At 44.7% G+C, this 25,909-nt stretch overlaps 1 protein-coding gene and 1 long non-coding RNA gene across 2 annotated transcripts; one reads left to right on the top strand and one right to left on the bottom strand.

Annotated features, from left to right (window-relative positions):
* Positions 1–274: 274 nt before the first annotated feature.
* Positions 275–11,586, bottom strand: LOC140425395 (uncharacterized). Its single transcript, XR_011947848.1, has 2 exons — positions 11,340–11,586; positions 275–2,380 (listed from the first exon to the last, which is right to left on the bottom strand). It is a non-coding gene; the product is annotated as an uncharacterized lncRNA (long non-coding RNA).
* On the top strand, positions 10,420–25,611 carry mylipa (myosin regulatory light chain interacting protein a). Its single transcript, XM_072509614.1, has 7 exons — positions 10,420–10,937; positions 11,692–11,882; positions 20,418–20,603; positions 21,761–21,958; positions 23,195–23,359; positions 23,841–24,258; positions 24,423–25,611. Exons 1-7 carry the CDS (start codon positions 10,851–10,853, stop codon positions 24,504–24,506), a joined length of 1,329 nt encoding a protein of 442 aa, XP_072365715.1. The 5' UTR covers positions 10,420–10,850; the 3' UTR covers positions 24,507–25,611.
* The last annotated feature ends 298 nt before the right edge of the window (positions 25,612–25,909 follow it).

Genomic DNA, 25,909 nt, shown 5'->3' with positions numbered 1-25,909 from the left:
CTTATTAATCAAGAAGTACCCTTATTAATCAAGAACACCAGATTTGTGTTAGAGGTGCTTATACCTACAGGGCTACAGGCCAAGAGCTGGAAGGTGGAATTAGACAGAATGGTTCTGTTGCTAACTTTTGGTTGGCTCTTAAATGTTGCCCATTGTATCTTTACTTAATTTGCTCTGTTTCTATAACCTTTGCTCTCGAGTCGCCAGGTATCTTTATGATACCGCCACGAGGTTCAAGTTCAAGTACTGATCACTAACTCAACACACCAGTTAGTAAGTTTCAAATCAAAACACATTTATTACACACAGTCAATCACTACTCATGCCTAAAACTCTACTTTCTAGACTATCTCTATACTATAGGCCTATACTTAGCTTCGGAACTGGCCCACCAGGTCAGGGGAACAAATGACCTTTCGTTCGGGTTTTGAATCTGCAGACTTCAAAGCTGGTACGGACTAGTAGCTAGGAGTGCCTATCTCGTATTGTGCATTAACTGGAGACTTACTTGGTTGGTGCAGCAACTTAGGCAGTTCACTGTCAAAGGTGGGTTCGAGCTGCTGAGTGACCCTGCCAAAAAGGACGATTTGAACTTGGGGACTCTATTTTATAGTCCCCAGGGGCTTCCCGCACCTTTGGGCGGACACCGTACCTGGTTCCAAGTGATTGGACTGCGTTCCTATCACTTGGATCGATTTCTCCAATACTGGAGCTGTTCCCTGATCGCTGGGTGGTCCCTAGGTGTCCGTTGGCCTTCCTTTGTCTTGGCTCCTGCTGGCACCGAGGAGTCTGGCTTGACCTTGTTTTACTAAATGTTTCCAATTGTTCCGGGGATCGCTCATTAGTATGCAGATGGTCGGTAGTTTCAGTGCTGTCTGGGTTTCTGCAAGTTTTAATACACAGGAAACTTTGCACCTGCTAGTTTTGCCTGTGTTGACTGAATTTCCTTGTAGTCTTTGCGGGTCATCATTTTAAAGTCGGGAAGTGGCCAACCCAGGCGGCTACACTCCCTCCTTGTAATCCCTAACGCGAAGCGTGAAGGATCACATAACTGCGTCGTCTTTATTCCCTGACCCAGTGAGCACTCTTCCATGGCCTCTACACTGACCATATCTATGTAAGAAAATTTTAACTAACAATTCTAAGTGGCGCTATGTCACAACAGGGGCATGCATTACAGCAACAAAAAACTGTACCTCCAACTATCTTCCATAAACTACACTCACTTAAACATCCAATCATACTAACTTCCTAACAATACAAAAAATAATAGCAGCATTCACATTTTCCTCTGGCTTGGAGGTTAAACACAGAGTTGTACAATCTTTCTTTATTTACAAATCACGTAAAAGAATGTTCTTTATTGTAGATCCAGGGGTTCGGGGGCCTGGTGAAAACCAAAAATAGGGGATCTCATCCTGTATACCGGGGTGCGGGAGCGGTAGGCTCTCCTTCGCCATTTTCTCATGCACGATGCTGCAGAATATCGCCAATTCTAAAAGGGATTCAATTACGTATGAAAGGGAGTACCATGTTATAAACCTATCACAACATGATGGTGCATTGTTACTTGTCACTGGGCTCTGGGTGCTATGGGGAAGTGAATCATTGACGGCCGGGGGGGGGGTTGGGGTCATGGGGTTCGTGTCCGCGCGTAACCGAATATACATTATAACGAAAAAACGTAAGCCGTCTTCATTGTTCTCTTCTTTTCCTTTCTTCTCTTCCTTTTTGTCTCTTCTCTTTTCCTGGAGCTTCTGGAATTCTGGGGATCAAGCATAATTTCTGTTGCCATCTTGCTTAATATCTTGTACGTTAGCATGTCTGTCTTTCAGTGCCAATTTCCCTTTATAATTTGTCACCATGTGTGACTCCCTGATTTTTTTTTAAAAACCGAATATTTGGACTAGACATCTAAGAAAATACTGCCGTACTGCGAGCCGTCTCGCAGCCTGTGTGATTTACCATCCCAGTGTTGAGGATGTAAATAGCATAGGGAAGTAATCCTAAGGGTTGCCAAAACCAAACAGAGAATTTTGAAAGTAATTGAGCCAAAATGGGGTGCGTATGGGCCGCGGCAGGTAAGATATGGATGGAATCCCCGGGTAGGACAGTGATCAATGCCCTATGTGCTCTACCTGAACGTAGCTGACCAGAGGGGGGTCCTCAGGCAGGGCGGACCTGCCTGGGCAACCGGCAAGAACGGGTAAGAATGTGGTCATCGTGGGGGGTTGCTGTAAAGGTTCTACCGTCGAACCAGAAGAGCAGTTATGAACGGGGGTCTGGCAAGCTCTCAGTGGTTTCTGTCAATAAGCGTGCTGGCAAGTTTTCAAGGGTTTCTGCCGACAAATATGGCGTGTGGCCGTGGAAGCGGTTTAAACTGAAACAAAGAACATTAGGCAAACATAAACAAACAAACATGCAGCGAATATCGTGCAGGTTCCATAAGAAAGGACACCGTTTCTCCCAAGCGGTTCCTTTTAAAACATCATCTGGACACCTCAGTTATCAGTTGCGAACAGGGTCGCAAAGGGGTTCTCGTTTTGGGAGCCAGACTCAACGTCATCATCTTCTCCCGAATGCCATACTCGTGAATGGATGAGGGTTGCTAAAGCTGCATGTTGTAACTTAGGGTCCATCTCGTCATTTCGGTTGAGCCTGTACGAATTGTCACGGTGCCAAAAGGTGGTGTCTTATTCTGTGGGGACAGAGTCGGGGTCGTCCTCGTAGGGTGGTGGTCTTTGGTGAGGTTTGTTGAGGAATTTGATCAGGAAGGGATCACTTGAATCATGTTCAGATTCACTGGGTGTGGGGCCTGTTGCATGGGGATAGTAGGGAGGCGTGCTGTGGCTATCGTCTGTGTCACAGTCGCTGTCTCTGCTGCTGTCTGTGGGCGTTCCGGAGTGGAGTCTAGAGTTCGGGGGTGGAGTCGAGGGTGAGTCCGTGGGTGGGGTGGACGTGTTGGGGGAGGGTAGGGATACGTTGGCTGTGGGAGGGGCGTGGTCTGCTGCGTCGAGCATGACGTGGTGTGCGTGGTTAGACTGCGAGCCATATGCCTTGAGCTGGTTAATATGGAACCACGCGGTCTTCCCGTTGGGGTATTTGATTTTATAAACGGAGAGGCTTACTTTGTCCGCAATGGAGTACGGACCCGAATGCTTCGGTGACAGGAATGTGCTGGGGTTGTAAATGGAGAGCATGACCTGCTGTCCTACCTCAAACTCAGTCGCATGCACTGTCTTGTGGAAACAGGCCTTGCTTTGTTTCTTCCTGGTGCCTAATTTTACTACGGCTGCTAGCTGAGCCGTTTTTACATTTTCAACCAATTGCTTGACTGTGTTCTCGTGTGTGAGGGCCGTCACTTCGGGGCTGGTCAAGTCAAGTCCTAATAAAAATTCTGTGCCTTTCATGGGGCGTCCGGTCATGAGAGTGTGTGGGATGTATCCTGTGGATGTCGAATCAGTGGTACGTAAAAACATTAGTGCAAAAGGGAGGACTGAATCCCAAGTGGTGCTGTTTTGTTGGACCATTTTCCTGAGGGTAGCTTTTAGGGTCCGATTCATTCGCTCCACGATACCACTTGACTGGGGGTGGTATGCGATGAGTAATTTTTGGTTAATGCCAAATATCGTGAGGACGTCCTTCATGACACGTCCCATAAAATGGGAACCTTGGTCGGATTCAATGCTGCGGGGGAGTCCCCATCTCGTAAAGATGTGGTGGGTTAAAATCTTTGCGGTAGTCTTTGCCGTGTTCATTCTAGATGGGAATGCATCTACCCATTTTGTGAATGTGTCTATCACGACAAAGACATACTTGTAACCATTCCTGGACCATTCCTATAAAATCAATTTGGAGGTTAGTCCAGGGGCCATTAACGGGGCGGGTGTGGCTAAGCTGAGCATTCTTTGCGTATCTGTCCGGATTGTTTTGGGCACAGATAAGGCAATTTTCCACATAGTGCGTGACGTCATCTTTTAAATTCGGCCACCAACAGAGCTGCCCTCGGTGGGCTGTAGTGGGGTCAATTCCCTGATGCCCATGACTATCATGGAACAAACAAATAAACTGATTCCTGTCCTGTTCAGGAACCACATAAAGGGTGTCTTTTAGGATCACACCGTCATGTGTGGTCAGTGATTTTTTTAAACCTATCGTATGGGGCTGGAAATGTTCCTTTTAGAATCTCCCTGAGATTACTGTCTTGCTTCTGGGCCTGCACTAAATCTTCGATATTGGTCTGTGAGACCTGAACTGCATTCACTGGGGCGCTTTCGGCGGGGTTCCAAAAATATCCATGTCTGGAACCTGCTTTAGCCAGTGCGTCGGCTTTCACAGTTCCAGAGGGGGAGGAACGGTGGTGACTTCGAACTTTAACAATGCCGAATATCCTGTCCTGTGCTTTGTCTAAAATGTGCTGGAGCAATGGGGCTGAAGGGAGGGTTTTCCGTCTGCGGAAACAAATCCTCTTGCTAGGAATTCTGTGAGGCTGTTACAGACATAGAAGCTGTCCGAATATATGTCCGCAGGGCTGGGGAAGGAATCTGGGTGATCTATGATGTATGCAATGGCTGCTAGTTCTGCTGCCTGCGCGCCTAAGTGTCCTGGTAGTTTTAATGAGATTTCTTCTAGGGCGCGTCCCTGCGCGTCCTCAACATAGATGCCGCATCCTGTAATGCGCTTCCCGTTTAATATGGTGGAAAAACCATCCATATATATTCTCAAGGGTGCGCACGTGTCGGTGTTCCGTGAGGATTGTGATGGGGTTTAGTCCGGTGATGTATGAAAAGTACTGAACTGCCCAGAATACTGCGAGCAGGTGCCTTTCACAGGCTGAAAATCCATGCTCCACAAGATCTAAAACTCTGGAAACATAAGCCACAGGTCTTAACTGTTCATGCCGTTCCTGGAGGAGCACGGCCGAAAGGGTGCGATCTGTGCTAGCTATCATAGGGGGAAAGCAGGTCTAGAACCTGTAGTGCGGGGGCTGCAATGAGTGCGCACTTTAAAACATCGACAGCATCCGTGTGCTGCGGAAGCCATTCCCAAGGGGCTCCTTTCTTTAGGACTTCCGAGACGGGTGCGGCTTTGGTGGCGAAACCGTCAATATGGTTTCGGCAGTAGCCAACCAGTCCTAAAAACGACCAGAGGGCTGAAACATTCTGGGGAAGGGGCAATTTGACAATCGAGTCAATTCTTTTATGCTTGATCTCGCGTTTACCATGCGTGATAATCGTTCCCAAATATACCACTTTGTTTTCCAAAATTTGGGCTTTTTGGGGGTTTACTTTGCATCCAATTTGCTGTAGGAGTTCCAGGAGTTCTGACAGAAGCTCGGTGTGCTCTGCTTTGGTGTCTGTCTGCATTAATAGGTCGTCTACATACTGGACCAGACATTCGGGGCGAGAAAATTTCGATAAACCATTTGCCAGCTGTCGGTGGAAAATGGAGGGGGAGTTGCGGAATCCTTGTGGAAGGCATGTCCACGTGTACTGCTGATTTTTAAAAATAAAGGCAAATTTGAATTGGCACGCTTTTGCCAATGGAATGGACCAGAATCCATTACTGACGTCCAAAACCGTAAAATATTGTGAGTTGAGTCCCTGTTTGAGCATGGTCTCGGGACTTGTGGCTACCGTGGGGGCTGCTGTGGGGGTGACTTTGTTGAGTTCCTGGTAATCGATGGTCAGTCGCCATGATCCATTGGGCTTTCTCACTGGCCAAATCGGGGCATTATTAGTCGAGGCTACCGATCTAAGTACGCCTTGTTCTAATAAGCTGTCAATAACCTTTGAGATTTCTCCCTCTGCCTCTTGGGGAAATCCGTACTGCTTCTGGGGTCTAGGGTCAGGTCCTGTTATTTGAACTGAACCAGCCATCCTGCCACAGTCATGTTTATGACTTGCAAATGCGGTCCTGTTCTTTTGGAGAACTGCCCTAACCTGTTTGTCTGTGCTAATCGTGGTCGGGTCAAACCAAAATTCGCCGACTGCGCTAATCTTGTTTGCATACTCACCTACTGTGAGCGTTGCGGGGGCTCTTGCTGAGTTCATGAAATCAATGCCCAAAATGTGTTCTGCTGTGTGGGGCAGATCGACCAAAACTATGGGGTGTCTTGTTGTAATATTGCCAATTTGAATGGGTATAGGGGCTGTGATGTGTCCCTGTTGTGAGTGGCCTGTGAAGCTGCTGAGGGTGATTGTGGCTGTAGTGGGCCACGTGTCTTTTTGGAACATGGTGGAGGGATTAATTGTGGTGCGGGACCCTCCTGTGTCCCAGAGAAATGCGATGGACTGTCCCCGTATTTTCGCTGTTACTAATGGTCGGCCGGACCTATCCCAAAGAGTGTCACAGACCCAGGTGGGGAAGCCCGAACACCATCAGTCTGTTCCGTTCATGTTTGTCTGGTCTGAACGGGCACTCACACTGTGTATGGGCTTTGTCCTATTATTATTCAGAGCGCCTGACTGCTGGGCTTTCCGTGGCTTTCGTGGGGCATTGCACTCTCGTGCAAAGTGAGCTAATTGTCCACAGTTTTAACACTCCTGTGGTTTCTGTGTGGGGCTGTTCCTGCCGTCGTTCACCCATGCGTGGTTCTGGTGTGTTTTAACTGCATGGATATCTGCCTCTGCCTGCTGTTCTTTGGGTTTCCTAATTACGGGTTTGTTGTGGACAGATTGCTCCCAGGTGTGGGGCAATCTTTTTAAAACCTATTTTTCGTTGTGCGCTTCTTCCGAGGGGTCATAGTTGGTGCAAGCTTTTTGTCCTGCCTCTGTGGCATGGGACATAAGGGTGCGGGTCCATTTGGCAATATCGCCTGGGGACAAATGGGCGCGGTCTAAGTTGCCGAAAACGGCTGTAAAATGGATCCACAGGCGTCCAGCAAACGCTGTGGGGTGTTCTGTTTTCTTCTGCCGGCACTTATTCAGGCCTTCTACTGGGTCACCTCTGTTATAGCCGATCGCGTCTAGGATCGCCGTGTGCATCTCTGCAAGGATGCCTCCTCCTACATTCTGTGGGTCGAGAAGGGCTGCTACAACTGAAGGGTCTAGGCTTAAAACTGTGAGCTTCACTTGCTCACACTCATCCAGGCCGTACATGGTCGCTTGCTGCTTCACTCTAGCAAAGAAGTGGTGGGGGTCTGAGGTGGGGAGGAACGGTGTGATCCTTTCGCACGCGTCCCGTAATTGGGTCACGGTTAAGGGGGTGGTGTAAAGGAATTCCGCGTCTCCCTTCCGATGCGACTGTGCGGTGGGTGGTTACTGGATTCATGGGTGCCTGATCTATCTGCTCTGTGGGGGGTTGGGGTGCTTTTCTCTTTTGGGGCTTTCCTTGCGCACATATTCCCTGAACATACCTATGTGCGGTTTTGTTTAGTTCTTGCCAATCAGGGCCGTCTTCCTCATCTAATTGGGATCCAAAGGTGCTCTGAAACCCATGTTGTACTGAAAGCAAAGACTGCAGTTCCGCAATCTGCTTCCTGCATTTCGAATGATCCACTGAGCTTTGTCTGTGCTCCGTGGTGGCAGCATGGAGTGCTCTTAACGCTGCTTTTAAACCTCTGCACTACCTTTGCAATGCCTCTACCTGTTTCTCTGTCTCTTCTCTTACCAGGACTGCACGTTGTGTGTCCTGATAGGCCTTATCGTATTGGGTTTGGAAGCTGCTCAGATGCGCTAGACAAGACTGGTGTGCCCACTTGGCATCATCCACCTCTCCGTCCTTTGCTGCCAACTTCCTTCTTAACTCTACGTTCTCTCTCTCGATGTCACTAACATCAACCTTGCTCATTCGATGTCTCTGTTCTATCTCTTTGTGGAGCGTCCGAACGACCTCCTCTGTGCCTCGCAATTGTGCCAGATAGGACACGATTGCCATCGGCATGCGAGCTTTCCTTAAGCTTTTCTTATGGATCTCTGACAGGTTCTCCTACCAAGTATGTACTTCCAGGATCTGTTTCCTCATTATCACAGAATTCACTCCAAAGGGGCCATCCTTTCCCTTTGAGATATTTCCTGATCTCTTCTTCCCAGACGGGACACTGTCCTACTCTGCTGCTGGTCGCTGCGACCACAAATTCTTGAGGGTTCATGAGGCGTTCCATTGCCATTTTTCCTATCTGAATGCTCTTTTAAATTTGGAACGAGGGGTACTAAGGCGGTGCTGTAAACACGGGTACGGCGTTCGCTACTTTCCGGAATACAAACACCCGACAGTTTTTTCGCAACAAAAATCTATCGGTTTTACCTTATAGCCCTGTTAGTTACGCATGCATTAACACGCTTCCGAATTATGAGGATTGATCAGAACTGCTTGAACACTTGTGAATGTTTCTGTTACCAATTGGATTCTCAATTCAAATTTTGGGTTCTCCCGGAGTGGTTAGGCCACTTCTAAGTTGGGTCCCGTCAGAGTTCGCCGCTAAATGTTGCTAACTTTTGGTTGCCTCTTAAATGTTGCCCGTAGTATCTTTACTTAAATTGCTCTGTTTTTATAACCTTTGCTCTAGAGTCGCCAGGTATCTTTATGATACCGTCACGAGGTTCAGGTTCAAGTACTGATCAATAACTCAATACACCAGTTAGTAAGTTTCAAATCAAAACACATTTATTATACACAGTCAATCACTACTCATGCATAAAACTCTACTTTCTAGACTATCTCTATACTATAGGCCTTTACTTAGCTTCGGAACTGGCCCACCAGGTCAGGGGAACAAATGCCCTTTCGTTCGGGTTCTGAATCTGCAGGCTTCAAAGCTGGTACGGACTGGTAGCTAGGAGCACCTATCTCATAGCGTGCGTTGACTGGCGACTTACTTGGTTGGTGCAGCAACTTATTCAGTTCACTGTCAAGGGTGGGTTCGAGCTGCTGAGTGACCCTGCCAAGAAGGGCGATTTGAACTTGGGGACTCTATTTTATAGTCCCCAGGGGCTTCCCACCTCTTTGGGCGGACCCCATACCTGGTTCCAAGTGATTGGAATACGTTCCGATCACTTGGATCGATTTCTCCAATACTGGAGCTGTTCCCTGATCGCTGGGCGGTCCCTAGGTGACGTTGGCCTTCCTTTGTCTTGGCTCCTGCTTGGCTTGACCTTGTTTTACTAAATGTTTCAATTGTTCCAGGGGATCGCTCATTAGTATGCAGATGGTCGGTAGTTTCAGTGCTGTCTGGGTTTCTGCAAGTTTTAATACACAGGAAACTTTGCACCTGCTAGTTTTGCCTGTGTTGACTGAATTTCCCTGTAGTCTTTGCGGGTCACCATTTTAAAGTCGGGAAGTGGCCAACCCAGGTGGCTACAGTTCTTTCTTAGAACGAAAGAACATAAGAACTAGGAGCAGGAGTAGGTAATCTAGCCTCGTGAGCCTGCTCTACAGTTCAATATAATCATGGCTGATCTCAACAATGACTCAACTCCACCCTCCTGCCCATTGTGCGCAATCCTTCAATCCATTACTAATTAAAAATCTGTCCATGTCCTCCTTCAATTTGTTTACTGTCCCAGCATCCACCATACACTCAGGGTACCGAATTCCACAGATTCAATACCCTTTGGGAAAAGTAGTTTCTCCTCATCTCTGTTTTAAATTTGCTACCCCCTATCCTGAGACTATGACCTCTCGTTCTGGAGTGCCCTACGAGAGGAAGCATCTGTTCCACATCTACTTTATCCATACTTTTCATAATCCTATATACCTCAATTTGATCTCTCCTCGTTCTTCTAAACTCTAGATCCCTTTGAGAGCTGGTGGATTGGATTTGTTTATTGTCACGTGTACTGAGGTACAGTGAAAAGTAATGTTCTGCGTACAGTTCAGATACACAATGTAAATACATAGACACAGGCATTGGGTGAAGCATACAGGAGTGTAGTACTACTCAGTAGAGAAGATGTGTGAAGAGGTCAGATCAGTCCATAAGAGGCTTGTTTAGGAGTCTAGTAACAGCGGGGTAGAAGATCCCACTGAGGGAGGGAATGATCTCACTGACAGAGATCCCACTGAGGGAGGGAATGATCTCACTGACAGAGATCCCATTGAGGGAGGGAATTATCTCACTGACAGAGATCCCACTGAGGGAGGGAATGATCTCACTGACAGAGATCCCATTGAGGGAGGGAATGATCTCACTGACAGAGATCCCATTGAGAGAGGGAATGATCTCACTGACAGAGATCCCACTGAGGGAGGGAATGATCTCACTGACAGGGATCCCATTGAGGGAGGGAATGATCTCACTGACAGAGATCCCATTGAGAGAGGGAATTATCTCACTGACAGAGATCCCACTGGTGATTTCGCCAATGCTCGATTTCTCCTTCAGGTTACCAACCCCCTGGCAGTTTACGCGATTTGCTATTGGTTTGGGCGAAGCCACGCGCCTCCCAGATCGGCTGGCTGCTGTGTGGGTGACGTCAGGCTGGGTACTTGTGGAAAGAGCCGAGAGCGAGTGGACAGAACCGGGAGAACGCGGACAGGATAGAAGGTGGTGCAGGGAACCGGGAGCAAGGCCAGGAGACGGTGCAGGGAACCGGGAGCAAGGCCAGGAGACGGTGCAGGGAACCGGGAGCAAGGCCAGGAGACGGTGCAGGGAACCGGGAGCAAGGCCAGGAGACGGTGCCGGGGGAGTACGGCTAGGAACAGACCCGAGCTGGGGGATTGAGTGTGTGTGAGAGGGGGGGCCGGGAAGCTGGTACCGACATCGAGCGAGGGGGACTGGCCGGGGAGCGGGTATCGGCAGCTGAGCCGGGCCGAGGCGCGGGCGTATCAGCAGCGCCGGCTCCGGGTAGAGGGAGAGCGGCGGCGGAGGGCAGCCAGTGTGCCGGTTGCCCGGCAGCTGAGGCGCCGCGATGCTGTGCTACGTGACCAGGCCCAACTCGGTGGTGATGGAGGTGGAGGTGGATCCAAAAGCAAACGGCGAGGACTGTCTGAACCAGGTGAGAGGGGCTGGGGGAGTTGGGGGGTTTTGGGGGGGAGTCGGTCCTGTCACTTCAATACGATCAAGGCTGAGATTGAGAATTACTGTCCCGTGTGGAGTTTGCACTTTCTCCCCGCGTCTGCGTGGGTTTCCTCCCACAGTCCAAAGATGTGCAGGTTAGGTGGCTCGACCATGGTAAATTGCCCCTTATTGTCCAAAAGGTTAGGTGGGTTTACAGGGATAGGGATGGGGAGTGGACCTAGATTTGGGTGCTCTTTCAGAGGGTCAGTGCAGACTTGATGGGCTGAAGGGCCTCCTTTTACACAGTAGGGAATCTGTGATCGCGGCACGAACCCTACTTTCCTTTTGGTTTCCCCCATGACCATCACTTTTTTGTCCATCACAGCTGTCTCTCACCTGCCTGTTGGAGATTGACCCAGGTTGAGTTTGTTTTTGCTCAGTCTGAGTCGCCTGCGTCGGTTGATCTGTTTTGCAGCATGGGAGTTTGTATTGTTTCAATATGAAGCTAACTTTTGAACTAACGATTTGAAGCGCCTTGTTCTCTTCTCCCAGCTTTTCTGGTGGAATTCTGATCGTGTTGTTTTTGGAGTGCTTGGAGGCATGTATTTCTTTGGGAGGGGCTCTAATGTGTGTTACTTGGGCTGTTCTGAGGGCATGTGATGTTTGTTGGGGGTGGTGTTTTGGGGGGGGGGGGGGGTTGGGGAGGTTGGGTATGAGACTGATTTAATTATTATAAGAGTCTCCTTCCTCAGGTCTGTCACAGGCTCGGGATTATAGAGGATGACTACTTGGGTCTGCAGTACTCCGCGAACAAAGGGGAGACTCTTTGGCTAAACTTGAGGAACCGAATCTCTCAACAGATCGAAGGGATGCCTCCCTATAGATTCAAGCTCCGAGTCAAATTTTTCGTGGAGCCTCATCTCTTACTGCAGGAACAGACTAGGTATGTAATTAAAAATGCAATGTTTCGCAAAAGTAAATGCAATTCATACTTTGAACTTTTTGTTTTACTTTGCATTTTGCCTGGGGTGCATAGTCTAAAGTTGCAGGAACTCAGTGCTTCCTTGCCCTAGCATGTCGTTTTATTTACAGATGACCGATAGTAACCTCGACATTGGAGTGTTATTACAGGTCATTGTGGCAGAAACCAATGCTTTCACTGCAACCAGACAGCCTGGGTCCTAGTGCCCCAGTTCTGTTATTTTGAAGTTGACACTTCTCTTGTTTAAATTAAACCCAAAATGTGAGTGGGTGTAAATGTATTTCGGCAGTTCTGATTCTGCTTCAGTCCTAGTCCGTATTCGAAGATTTGTCCCTGTTTGTTGACACAACTAATTGAAGTGGCTCTATCTACCTCCGTTGTTCCAAGAAAAATGCTTTGAACAGAATTCTATTCTTGGAGAATAGATTGTACCTGTGCACTTCTGAAACTATGTTTTTTGGGGGGGCTGTTTGATTTGCTTTAAAAAGAATCACAATAAATAGTAGTGACAGCTTAATGGTTCCCAAGAGTGTAGTTTTGTAATTCAGGAATCGCAACCAGATAGAAGCGGGTTCCCTAGCCTGTTTGGATTACCTTTAACCTAGAGAGCTTTTAAATTGTCAAATTTGGCTTGATTGCATTGATGATTGATGAGACACAACTCTTGTTGTTTTCCTTGGGGAGAATGATGTTTCCTTTCCAAACTCGAGTTTTGGTGTAACCAGGGTCCTACCCTCTTTCACCACACCCTCTGTAAACAAAATACAAAACCTCAAATGGTGCCTCTTATTGTACACTTGAGGTGAGCAATGACTGCAGCACAGTTTTTAAAAGTTGGATGAAAAATATCTCCACCTTAAAAACATTTTATTAATCTTGTGCGTTCTATGAATAAGTAGCAATGGCCCAAGATAGCCTTGTGCTGTACAAGACTATGGGCCAGTGTGACACAAAAAACAAATCTGGGCTGCAGCTTAAAGGTGTATGCGACTACAAATGTAACATCTGTACGTGTTGTTGCTTGATCTGTGCTGCAATTAGCACTATTAATTATTTTTACAAATTGCCTGCATTGCTGCTTGGAGCAACTTGTACCAGAAGGTCTGCTGTCATGGTCTGTCTCTTTGTCTTGTGCCATCCTGATGTCTGTCACCCAATTATGTCTGGCCTTTCTGCTCCCTGATGCCTGACCTTTCTGTTGCCCATCTTGTTCCTCCTTGGGAGAAATCTGCAGTTTTTACAGCAGAGGCCCTTTGATTCATTGTGCCTGTGCCAGCTTTCAAGCACCTATCTATCCCAATTCCATTTTCTAGCACTTGGCCTGTAGCCTTGTATACTATGGCATTTCAAGTGCTCATCTAAATAAAATGTTGCGTTCCTGCTTCTACCACCCTGTCTCTCAACATTCCAGATTCCCACCACCCTCAAGGTAAGTTTTTCCTCATCTCTGCCATTAATTCTCCTGGCCATTTACCTTAAAAATCTATGCTCCCTGGTTATTGACCCCTCTGCTCAGGAGAAAAGTTCCTTGCTACCTATGTCCCTCATAATTTTACACATTCAATCAAATCCACCTTTCTCTGCTCCAAGGAAAACAACCTCCAATCTATCCAGTCTCTAGCAAAAATGCCCCAGCCCAGGCAACATGCTAGTGAATCTCCTCTGCACCCTCTTAGTGCAATCACTTTCCTATAGTGTGGTGACCAGATGTACACAGTCCTCCAGCAATGACCTAATGAGCGTTTTATACAGTTCCATCATAACCTCCCTGCTTATATTCTAAGCCTCGGTTAATAAATGCCTTTGAAGCAGCATTATCTACCTGTCCTGCCTTCAGAGATCCTTGGGCAGGCACACCAAGGTTTCTCTGGACCTGGGGTCCTACCATTCATTATATATCCCCTTCCCTTGTTAGTCCTCCAAAAATGCATTACCTTGCACACTTTAGCATTAAATTCCACTGTTCTGTCCATTTAACCAATCTGTCTATATTGTCCTGTAATCTAAGGCTTTCCTCTTCACTATTTACCGTACCACCAATTTGTGATGTGGAGATGCCGGCGTTGGACTGGGGTGGGCACAGTAAGAAGTCTTACAACACCAGGTTAAAGTCCAACAGGTTTGTTTTGAATCATTAGCTTTTGGAGCTCAGCTCCTTCATCAGGTCACTCACCTGAGGAAGGAGCTGCGCTCCGAAAGCTAGTGATTTGAAACAACCCTGTTGGACTTTAACCTGGTGTTGTAAGACTTCTTACCAATTTGTGTGTAATCTGCAAACTCGTTGATCATACCTCCTACATGTCCAGATCCAAGTTCATTTTGCTCTTGCAATTTCAAGCACCTCCATGTAATGAGAAATGTAATGTTGCAGGAGAACTTTTATCTTGCTGTTAACTTTCATTTACACAGCGTTTTTGCATGTACGTTGCAGTCCACATGATCTCCTGAGAGTACTTAGATTTCAGGGGTTTGTGTCTAAAATCTCTGGTAATGCTTTCACTAACTGAAGACTCATCCACCTAGCTCATCTTTAATCACTTGTTTGCTGAGCATACTGTTTTGTCTCTGCATAATCACCTCCTTTTGGATGCATTAGAATTCTGACATCAGTTGAATGAATGTGGAGTTGGCTCATTTTAGCAGCAGTGCTATAATTTGCTCTATGCTGAGGAAGGAAAAGCAAACTAGGCCTTAGTTGTGTTTCCGCCTATCCATGTCATTGACAAGGCCATTTGTTGTTCATCTTGATTTGTCATTGCAATGGCTAACAAGCCATTCTGTTCAGAGGCAGTTGAGATGTCTTTTTGTGTACTGCTGTGAATCAAAAATCCAGACCAGCTAGGGACTGTCCCAAGGAGGCCTAGTTGGATCATCCTCTCAGCATCTGTGGCTAAAGATAGTAAATGCTTCAGCCTTTTTGCACTGATGTCTTGGGCTTCCTCAATCATTGCGGATGGGGGTATTTGTGGAGCTGCTTCCAGTGAGTTTAATTGGATGTGGCAGGACTGCAGAACTTTGATCTAATCTGTTGTGAAATAGCTTGGCTGTCTATTACTTGTGGGTGGTAATGGTGGAGCCACGTTAATTCCCTGTCTAGGTGGTTAGTCAAGGTGGTTAGTCAATGTACATTCTGCCCACTGATCCCTGATTCCTCCTGGTGTTCAACATGGAGGATTGATTTGTCAGCTGAAGGGGGTTGGTGGCAGGGGTGGTAATCAGCAGGAGGTTTCCATGTTTGATCTGATGGCATGAGATTCCATGGGGTACAGAATCTACACTGAGTACTCCCAGGGCAACTACCTCTGGACTGCATACCACTGCTATTATTTGCTGCATCCTACCAGTGGGACAGGACATAACCAGAGATAGTGAAGGTGGTGTGGTGCTTGTTAGGTATGATGTGTATAGCATGATTTGACCAGCCAGTGCACAATTTGCCCCCAGATGTCAGTAAGGAGTGGCCTGTCTAGTTTCATTCATTTTGAAACGTCTAGTAATTTGCATTCAACTGACTGGCTTTAAAGTTTTACACATCAAACGGGAAAGAGCGATCTTTAGTCCATGTCGTTGTGTTTTACTTTTTCAAGCATTGCCAGTAGCTGTGGTTCTCGATGACCATGCTGAAATGGCTTTGGTGAGTACAGCAACAATAGTTTGAATCTGGGTTCCTGCCATAGTTTTATGTGCGTCAGAAGTTTCATGTGCGTCAGAATTTTAGCAAGAGATCATTGGAGCTGCAAACAATCCTCCTATTTTTAATGGATAGTGAACCCACCTGGGCTTCCCACCCAAATTCTTGATTTGTGGTCCTGACACACGCACTGCAGCAAGGGTACATGTGCAAGATCTAGCTATAGGTAGCAAGGGTTTACACCTCTGATTGGGTAGCTAGTTTATGGAGCAAAAGTGACTTTCTAATGTGAATGGTGTCTATGTAGTCTGCAATTGAGAAGGAGTGGTGAAAATAGACTCATTCCCTCCCTCATTTGGTGCTGGCACAGATTCTTTTGTCAACCATGATCCACTGACACTTAACTATTTAAATTAATGTTGGTTTTAAAAAAAAAAATCAGGGAAACAAATTTTTGCAACCTACTTGTTTCATGGATAATTAATACTGTACTTTCCCCTGCTCACTAATTCTTTAGGTAACTAGGTTCTCTAACTTTTTGCATGCAATTGTGGTTCTATTGCTATATGCCTTAATATCTCAAGATGTTTGTATGGCTATCTCAAGATGTTTGTATGGCGATCCAAATCTACATTTAACTTTTCCACTGTTGAATTGGAAAACGTTCAGGCAGTTCTGACATGATTAAGCTCCCCATTTGCTGGCTTAAAGTAAGAAAGCAAGTTCACTTCGGATGTGATAGTTTTGTTGGTGTTCTGAGTTTGTTGACTACTAGTAACCTCCTCCTGACTACCATTTTTTTTTCTCTGGGCTGAAGTCACCCAGTGCTTGGCACCAGGCTACAGTGTAGTCAAAAACTAGTGATTGGTAGCCGCTTTAGTTTCCACATTTTTAATTGCTAATTTCAGGAATATCAAGTCAGTCCTAGACTTTAAAATGCATTCTTCCTAAGCTGCAGGCAATGTTGCTTCTTTACCTTCCCACATCCCCAAATATCATTTTCATCCATCAATAGTAGTCCAGCAGGAAATCTGCTCACCGGCCTCAGTCGTGGTGTTGATGAATTGGCTGGTGGTAGTTGTGGGAGGAATTGCCAGGTTATCTAAAAATGTTCCCTCTTTATTTGCTGAAGCAACTTGCCTTGTTTGTGCTGTCTCCAAATCAGGGAGATAACTTTGGGTGAGTCATGTCTTGCATTGCTAGGAAGGGGGGTGGGGAGGGAGAACTAGAGACTTGTTTTTATAGATTGTTCCTTTCACAACTGGTTTAGCACAGTGGGCTAAGACAGCTGGCTTGTAATGCAGAACGAGACCAGCAGCATGGGTTCAATTCCTGTACCAGCCTCTCCAAACAGGTGCCAAAATGGGGTGACTAAAGGCTTTTCACTAACTTCATTGAAGCCTACTTGTGACAAAGTTGTTGTTATTATTCCATTTGCTGTGGGATGTCCAGGGATTAAGTCAATGTGTGGACAGGCATGGTCTTGCAAATGGCAATATGGCAGCCTGGTGATTTTCTATGATGGTTGATATAGTGGTTAGGACACTGTAATTGTAATCTTTATTAGTGTTACAAGCAGGCTTACATTAACACTGCTCCATGGAGTTACTGTGAAAATCCCCTCGTCACCACACTCTGGCGCCTGTTCAGGAGGAGAATTCGGAATGTCCAGTTCACCTAACAGCACGTCTTGTGGGAGGAAACTGGAGAACCTGGAGGAAACCCACGCAGACACAGGGAGAACATGCAGACTCCGCATAGACAGTGACCCAAGCCGGGAATCTAACCTGGGTCCCTGACACTGTGAAGCACTGTTACTGTGCCACGCATTAGGGAGAACTCTCTTCTAAAGTGCTTAATCTTTTATATCCACCTGAAAGGGGAGAAGGCTGAGGAACGACAGTACCTCAAATACTGTATGATGCATCTGATTAAATTTAATCTGAAGTAGGATTCAAACCCATCACTTGACTCTTGGTCTGAATACTAACCATTGAGCCACAGCTGATTAGTTTTTCTGTCTGATGGCCTGGACATTGACATTGTTCTGCTGGTTATCACCACTAGCTTTGGTTTGTTTTAAGTCGACACTTAATGCACCATTTATGTCCCTGCTCACTTGATCAGTGTCAACCGAGCATGTAAGTGAGTTAGATATTTATCTTGGGAATTGCTCCAATGTCTGACTTACTGCAAGAACAATTGATTGAAAAAACTTTGGATAGATGTGGTGCTTGTTTTTCTAGCCAACTACCACTGTTCACTTTTTAACCAGACAAGAACACTGATCGGTGTCTCATGTTACAATTTTTTGCTCCAATAAAAATGGCTATAAGGACCACCAAGAATATTTGTTAAGAAAATATACATATGGAAACATTTTGCATACGTTGTGTTTGACTGAGCCTAAAGGATTCCTGGAACTGAAGCAGACTTGTGCGTGGAGACTGATTCACATCATGTACAAGCAACTGCAGACAAACCCTGTCTTTTCTGGCACAGGGCCATGAAGGGATGGGGGGGGGGGGGGTCACTCCACATATGCTGTAGTTATGCCTTGGCTTCCAGCTGTTTGGCAGCTGTTGAAGGGCCAACAATGACCATGGTTGTCTTTGTTCCAGAATCTATGCTGAAAGTACAATAATTCTGTAGAGCGGGCACCACCCTGTCCTGGCTGTTAAATTAGTTAGTGTAACAGTCATATTTGGGCATCTATATGTAGAATTGTTTTAAATCTTATTGAGAAAGCAAGAAATTAGCTAGATCAAAGGAGATTATTCGTCCTTTGTGTATGCTGTATTGTATTTCCTGGCTAGTTATGTCACTTATCAATAGTATAAACATATAGTTATTTTGTATAGTTGAGACAGCAAGGCAATTGTGTGATGTTGAAACTGTTTCATTTTATTGTTCCCACTTGATGCATGCTTGCCCTCTAGTAACCTCATGTTTACACTCTTAGCATTTGACCGAGAGTTACCTTTTGCAAAATATGGTGTTCTGAAAGTGCTGGTGCCTCTGGCTAAATGAGGAAATAACCAACCTCCGCACATGTTGCACTTCATCACCTTCAACAAAATTTGACTTTCTTTTTGATTCTTCTGAGCATTTTGTTAACCATTAGTTGGTCATAAATGTATAAGAATATCTAAAATTGTTGCCAGAGGCTAAGTTCTATCTTTTCTCAGAATTATTCCCTTTTGCGCCTGTGCCCAAAGGTTATGCTGACTTATCTCAATCCTCTTGTTTCATTTTGCTAGTATTCTTACCCTTGATCTCTCTCCCTCTCTCTCTCTCTCTCTCTCTCTCTCTCCCTCTCTCTCTCTCTCGAAATTGGAATGACAGCTACTCAAATGAAAAGCACTTTTGTTTCAGTTCTTGCTTAACAAGGGAAATTCCATGAGGAAATGGAAGCTAAACTGCCAAACTCCACCACCCACAAAAAAAATTCTAAAGTAGCGCATAGTTTTTCAACTTGTGGTGCTGCATAAAAGACTGATCCAGAAGGTGGGATTGGAGGTAGCGTATTGGATTGAAGATTGACTGACAAAAGGCAGATGGTCAGGATAAATGGGTTCTTCTGTAACTTGCAGGGTCGATCCTTGGACCTCAACTGTTTAACATCTATATAAATGATCGTCAAGCGGGGACAGTGTAAAATAGCACAATTTATAGATACTAAAATAGGTGGAAAAGCAGGCAGTGAAGAGATGCAAGATTTTGCAGATGGAGATAGATAGGCTAGGAGATATAGCCAAAATTATTTGGCAGATGGAGTTTAATGTAGATAAGTGCGATTATCCACTTTGGCTGAAAAAATAGAAAGGCAAATTATTATCTAAATGGAAAGCAGATTAAAAATTAATCTGGGCAGAGGAATCTGGTGTGTCTTTGTTCATGAATCGCAGAAAGTTGGTATGCAGGTGGAGTAATTTAAAAGGCAGATGTGGAATATTAGTGTTGTAGCAAAGTGTTGTTACAATTGTATAGGACTGTCCAGTTTTGGTCTCCTTTTTATTTGAGGAAGGATGTGGTGGCATTGGAGGCAGTTAAGAGGAGGTTTACCAGATTGATTCCAGGGATGATATGAGAAGAGATTAAACCATTTGTGCTTATACTTGCTGGAGTTTGGAAGGATGGAAAGCGATCTGATCGAGGTATAGAAAATTCAAAAAGGGATTGGTAAAGCAAATAAACCTAGACCAGCTAGAATGAGAGGTGACCTAGAACAGGTAGGGGGTGGATTTGAGATCAGCCATGATCTGATGGGCAGAGTAGGCTGAATTGCCTACTTTCGATGGGTAATGGGTACATCAGTTATATGGCATTTCGCATGTAATTGCTTGGGTTTCAAAACGGGTCAATCAATTTTCTGGCAGATTTATCATGCAACAGCAGAACCTGCTTATCTGTCTGAACAGACCTTGGCAGATCAGCTCTAATTTATAGTAGCTGTGTCTCTGGCTGCATTTCCCACAAGTAGACTTAATTGAAGAATCAAGAATTACTGTTATTTCCCTTAAATGTGGGGAATTGCTGCACTGCACTTGGACAACCAATTGTTTACTGATATCTAGTTTGCAAATAGTTAATTTAATTCCATTATCTTGCTCAACCTGATTATTTCAATCCCAAATCTCGATTCGATATACAATTTTGGTTGAAAGTTTCAATGTAAATGGCTGAACACTGGCAGTTCAGCCCCACTGTGAACGTCCAAGGTGCTCATACAGTGCAGTGGTTCTCTAACTCTGAACCAACGCCATCTACATATGTCATTATCTTTACCACTGCACTAAGTGGCAACTGTAAAAATGTTATACTTGTAGAATGAGCTTGTTCAAATATTCCCCCTTAAACCTTAGGCACCAGTTTTTTCTGCATGTCAGGGATGACTTGCTAAGTGGGCGTCTGCATTGTTCACCGGAGCAGGCTGTGGACTTGAGTGTACTTCTAGCACAAGTGGAGTTTGGAGACTACAATCAAAACACTGCCAAGTATTCTTATGAAGACCTCTGTACAAATGAGTTAAACACTACCATTTTGAACAGGTAAATGACTTGCATGAAGCTACAAACTGCCTTCCTTCTGGTTATGGCAACATCCTCAAAAGCCCAATGTGGGAATTCTCAAACCACCTAGCTTGTTGTTCCTGAGCTTGTAATTTAAGTTCTACTGATGTTCTGTTCTTGAATCACAATCCATTTGTTGACTTAACACAATCTTGTGGAAATAATAAGTAGACTTTTTAAAAAATATATATATTTATTAAAGTTTTGAAACAATTTTTCTCCCTTACAAACAATAACCCCCCCCCCGGTAACAAAAAAAAACGAGAAATCGCGCAGAGCAAGATATATACATGGCAAAATGATATATTTACACAGCTTTGTACACTGGCCCTCACCCGTACGTGCCAGTTTCCCCAACCCTTCATGTTATCTCTTGCTCATCCATCCTTCCAGGCAGTTCCCCCTCTCTTTCTTCCCCCCCCCCCCCCCGGGACGTTCCCCCAAGGTTGCTTCTGACCGACCTTCCTCTAACGCTCCGCGAGATGGTCTAGGAACGGTTGCCACCGCCTGTAAAACCCCTGCGCAGACCCTCAAGGCGAACTTAATCCTCCAACTTTATGAACCCAGCCATATCATTTATCCAGGCTGGGGGGCTTTGCCTCCTTCCACATTAGTAAGATCCTTCGCCGGGCTACTAGGGACGCAAAGGCCAGAATGCCAGCCTCTTTCGCCTCCTGCACTCCCAGTTCGTCCACTACTCCAAATATTGCTAGCCCCCAGCTTGGCTTGACCCGGACTTTCACCACCTGAGATATTGCTCCTGCCACTCCTCTCCAGAACCCCTCCAGTGCCGGGCATGACCAAAACATATGGACATGGTTCGCCGGGCTCCCTGAGCACCTTCCACATCTGTCCACATCTCTACCCCAAAGAACCTACTCCACCTCGCCCCCGTCAAGTGCGCTCTGTGGACCACCTTAAATTGTCCTACCCATCCCTTTCTTAGCCTGACCTGGTCCGCCACCTTCAGGTGTGTCTCTTGGAGCATGGCCACAATAATAAGTAGACTTAACTATGTTTCATGGGAACAGTGAAAAATGACTTCCCTTGTTTGCCCCCCCCCCCCCCCCCATCCCATCCCTTCTCCACATAAACTTGACCAGTTAATACAAACACTGCTTGTTCTGTTTCAACAGTATTGTTGCAAAACACAAGGGATTGGAAGGAATAAACCAATGTACAGCTGAGTATCGTGTTCTCCAGATTGCATGCACACTGCCGCACTACGGTGTGGAATGGCATTCAGTGAAAGATGGTGATGGACAGAAGATGATGATTGGCGTCGGGCCTGATGGAATATCTGTGTGCAAAGAGAACTTTAGTCTAGTTAACAGGTAAGTGGCACTAACTGTTCATATTTGTCCATTCCACTGTCTAAGGATTTGTTTTATTGTACACTTCAAATGGTTCCTTTATTTTTTAACTTGGCTACTATGATAATGTCATACCAGCTTTGGAAAGATAGAATATAGGAGCAGGAAGAGGCCATTTAGCCCTTTGAGCCTACACTGCCATTTACTATGATCATGGCTGATCATCCAACTCAGTAGCTTAATCCTGCTTTCCCCCATATCCTTTGATCCTTATCTCCTTTGCCCTAAGTGCTACACCTAACTGCTTGAAAATGTTCTGACCTCCACAATTTTCTGTGGTAATAATTCCACAGGCTTGCCACTTTCTGTGAAGAAATTTCTCCCCTCTGTCCTAAAATACCCATATCCTCAGACTGATCCCAGGTTCTGGACACACCCACAATGGGAACAACCTTCCTGCATCTACTCTTGTCTAGTCCTATTAGAGTTTTATCCCCAGCCTATTCTTAACTCCAGCAAATACAATCCTAACCAATTCAATCTCTCCTCATACATCCGTCATAAACCTTTGCTGCACTCCCTCTAGAGCAACATCCTTCCTCCGATAAGGAGACCAACTGTGCACAATATTCCAAGTGTGGCCTCACCAAGGCCCTGTGAGGGTGACACGGCAGCATAGTGGTTAGCACAGTTGCTTCACAGCACCAGGGACCTGGGTTTGACTAAGTATGCACATTCTCCCCATGTCTGCATGGGTTTCCTCCAGATGCTCTGGTTTTGTCCTGAAAGATGTGCTTGTTAGGTGAATTGGACATTCCGAATTCTCCCTCTGGTGTAGCCAAACAGGCGCCGGAGTGTAACGACTAGGGGATTTTCACAATAACGTAATTGCAGAGTTGATGTGACACTAATAAAGATTTGTATTACAATTGCAGCAAAACATCCTTGCTCTTGTACTCTAATCCTCTTTGCATTATCAGCCGCCAATTTCCCCAATACCATTTCTCTGCTAATATTATCTCTTTCAGTTCCTCCCTCTCTAAACCCGATGTTCCCCAACATTTCTTTATCGAAGCCTATAATGGCTATGATCCATTCTTTTTTTCCCTTACTGCCAGCTACTCTTGCGGTACTTGATGTCTCTGTATAATGGATCTAGAAAACTATATTTGTATTGGAAGAAATTATAATGGATCTAGAAATCTATTTGTATAGGAAGAAATTAATGTTCAACCATATGTTTGATTTACCTTTAAGGATTTCATACCCTATAATCCAGATGGCTACACAATCTGCCAAAAACGTTTACCTTACCATCACCAAGGAATCTGGTAGCAGCATAGTGCTAATGTTGAAGCTGATTAGTACCAGAGCAGCAAGTGCCCTTTACCGTGCGATAACGGAAACCCATGCCTTTTACAGGTACTACATTTGCTGTTAACTGCAATTTAATCTTTAATACTCTTCAATTATGATGCCTTGCATAAACTACTTTTTTTATCAAGGCACTTTGAGTTGATTCTGTCATGGGACTCTTTGGGGAAGCTGAAACAATTTGTTTGGTTTGCTAAAGTTCATCATCATTTGTTTGGTTTGCTGAAGTTCAGATAGTCTTTCATTTTTTTCTTTCATCTTTAGACAAACTGTTTTATAGAAGCAGTTTACTCATTTCCTTTTAGGGAAATAAATCTGCTGTCTTTACCTGGTCTGGCCTAAATGTGACTAGACCCAGAGAAATGAGGTTGACCTCTTAACTGCTCAAATAGCTTTGCAAGCCTACTCTTGCATACTCCTGTAAAATGGAGTACAGCTTTTTCAGCAGGTCACATTTTAAGTATGATTTTTTTTTTTTTGTCATTGAGGGTTTTATTTGGCATTTAACTGAATTAATATCCTCCTTCAGGTGTGATACTGTCACCAATGCTGTCATGATGCAATACAGTAGAGACTTCAAGGGCCACCTTGCTTCTTTGTTTCTTAATGAAAACATCAATCTGGGAAAAAAATATGTTTTTGACATCAAACGCACATCCAAGGAGGTTTACGACCATACAAGAAGAGCTTTGTATAATGCTGGCATAGTAGACTTTGTCCCGCACAATCAAGACGGCCAGAACTCTCCACTTAAATCTTCAGAGCATGAATTGAACTGTAACAGTTGTGAAGGGCTGAGCTGCCAGCAAAGCCAGGTGCTCCAAGAAAAGCTCCGAAAACTTAAAGAAGCATTATTGTGCATGGTCTGCTGTGGTGAGGAGATTAATACAGCCTTCTGCCCCTGTGGCCACATGGTTTGCTGCAATTCTTGTGCTAATCAGCTAGAGGTAAGATTATTTTGAACCATTCTTAACAGCCTGACCTAACTAACTAGAGATTTTTTGATCTCCTGCAAGATTTTGTACTTTATTATTTTACTCCAATAAAAGTAGATTTTGTAATTATCTTTTGTGTTGAATAGTTGTTTAATTTTTTTTTTTTTTTTTACCAGGCCTGTCCAGTTTGTCGCTCTGCAATTGATCACATTCAACATGTATTCCTGCCCACATGTGCCAGCCTACTCGCTGTAATTTGAACAATCGAGAGTCAGCACTTCTGACGGATGATTTCCAGAGTTGACCCATGCTACAGAAGGAACCAGAAAGCACTCCCATGTTTGTCCTAATGCAAACAGAGCTGCTTATTCCAGACCTCCTTTCTGTTCTCATCCCAACAGATTATGGATGTTTTTAGCAGAACGTTACAAAATTCATTCTCATGGATAGTATTAAAAGACTGGCCAAATTCAAGACCAATTGCTGAGGTCTTGTCAGTTGATCACACAATTGTACTGTAGTGTTTTTTTTTACCAGACGCTTGCAATGGAAATGTGAACAATCCCTGGGTATTGTCTTTATTTCTTGAATTATTCACCCATAGTGTTAGAACTTTTAATTCTATTGTATTGATGTGTTTTTATAAAAGAAAAATAAGCTTTTAAAATTTTTGGTTTTTGTAATGAGTAATTGACACCAGAATTAACAACAATGGTGCAGAATTATTTGGTGTGTAATAGCTTTATTCATCCTTTCTGAACCCAATTTGCAGGGTGGAAAATATAAATTTAAACCTGGTTTTTGAAATTCCGATCTCTTTATCCACAGCAGAAGAAACATTTAATTCTGCAATATGCAAATTCAGTAGTCCTACAGCTCCCTTATAGACATGACAGTGAGTGAATGCAAGGTATTGATGAAAACCAGGTTTGGTTAATGAGTTTTATCCACTCTGAAATGTATGGTCAGTAGAATCTTTCAAATGCAAAGACTTGCTAGAAGACCAATTTTTGTGCAATTCTGGCTGCTTTTGAGGCTAGGAATAAACTACAGTGTCACTTTATTGAGGAATTTCCAAAATGTATTGTTCATAGGGTTGCCTTAAATGTAGCAGCAATGATAAGACTCCATCTGTTTATGTACAGATCAGGTTCTTTGCACAGATGTGTCAGACTTTTAAAAACATATATATTGTTGACTGTCATGTTAGCACATAGCCTCTTGCTCAAAGGGGCATCTATTTTTTCACTTTGTATAAATGAGGTTTATTTCCATTTGAAGCAAACATTGTCTAAGCTAAAGTTAACTTGACTTTTTATATTCCTTTTAAAATGTGTTAATAAAAAATTTGTAAGAATTATGAAATGTGTTGTAGACTGTTTCCCTTCTTTCTTGCAGAGCAAAAGTTTCCAGGTGGGTGTTTTTCATTTATCTTTTACACTCTAGTTTATATTAGATAGTGTATATTAGACATTGGACAGTTCTGACTCTTGGCAGGGTAGTTGAAAGGATTAAACTCTGATCTTGCTGACCCATCCTACTCCCTTCTGCCTGGTTTGCCAAAGTGGCTGGGACAGTTTTAGAGTTGCAGCTTTTATGGTTGCTGGTGCCATAAAGGTACATCACCTTCTTTAGCCCCTACCCAGATGTGGGGAATGATTTT

The sequence above is a fragment of the Scyliorhinus torazame genome, chromosome 6 (assembly GCF_047496885.1).
Source record: "Scyliorhinus torazame isolate Kashiwa2021f chromosome 6, sScyTor2.1, whole genome shotgun sequence".
Lineage (NCBI taxonomy): Eukaryota > Metazoa > Chordata > Chondrichthyes > Carcharhiniformes > Scyliorhinidae > Scyliorhinus > Scyliorhinus torazame.
Note: the sequence above shows the minus strand (reverse complement) of the source record. Positions and strands in the feature narration are given on the sequence as shown.

Bases quoted from the DNA above. Each gene is read 5' to 3' on its own strand.
- mylipa (XM_072509614.1), top strand. From the start codon at position 10,851: ATGCTGTGCTACGTGACCAGGCCCAACTCGGTGGTGATGGAGGTGGAG. The intron at 10,938-11,691 runs GTGAGAGGGGCT...CTCCTTCCTCAG, and splicing joins GCGAGGACTGTCTGAACCAG to GTCTGTCACAGGCTCGGGAT. The intron at 23,360-23,840 runs GTACTACATTTG...ATCCTCCTTCAG, and splicing joins GAAACCCATGCCTTTTACAG to GTGTGATACTGTCACCAATG.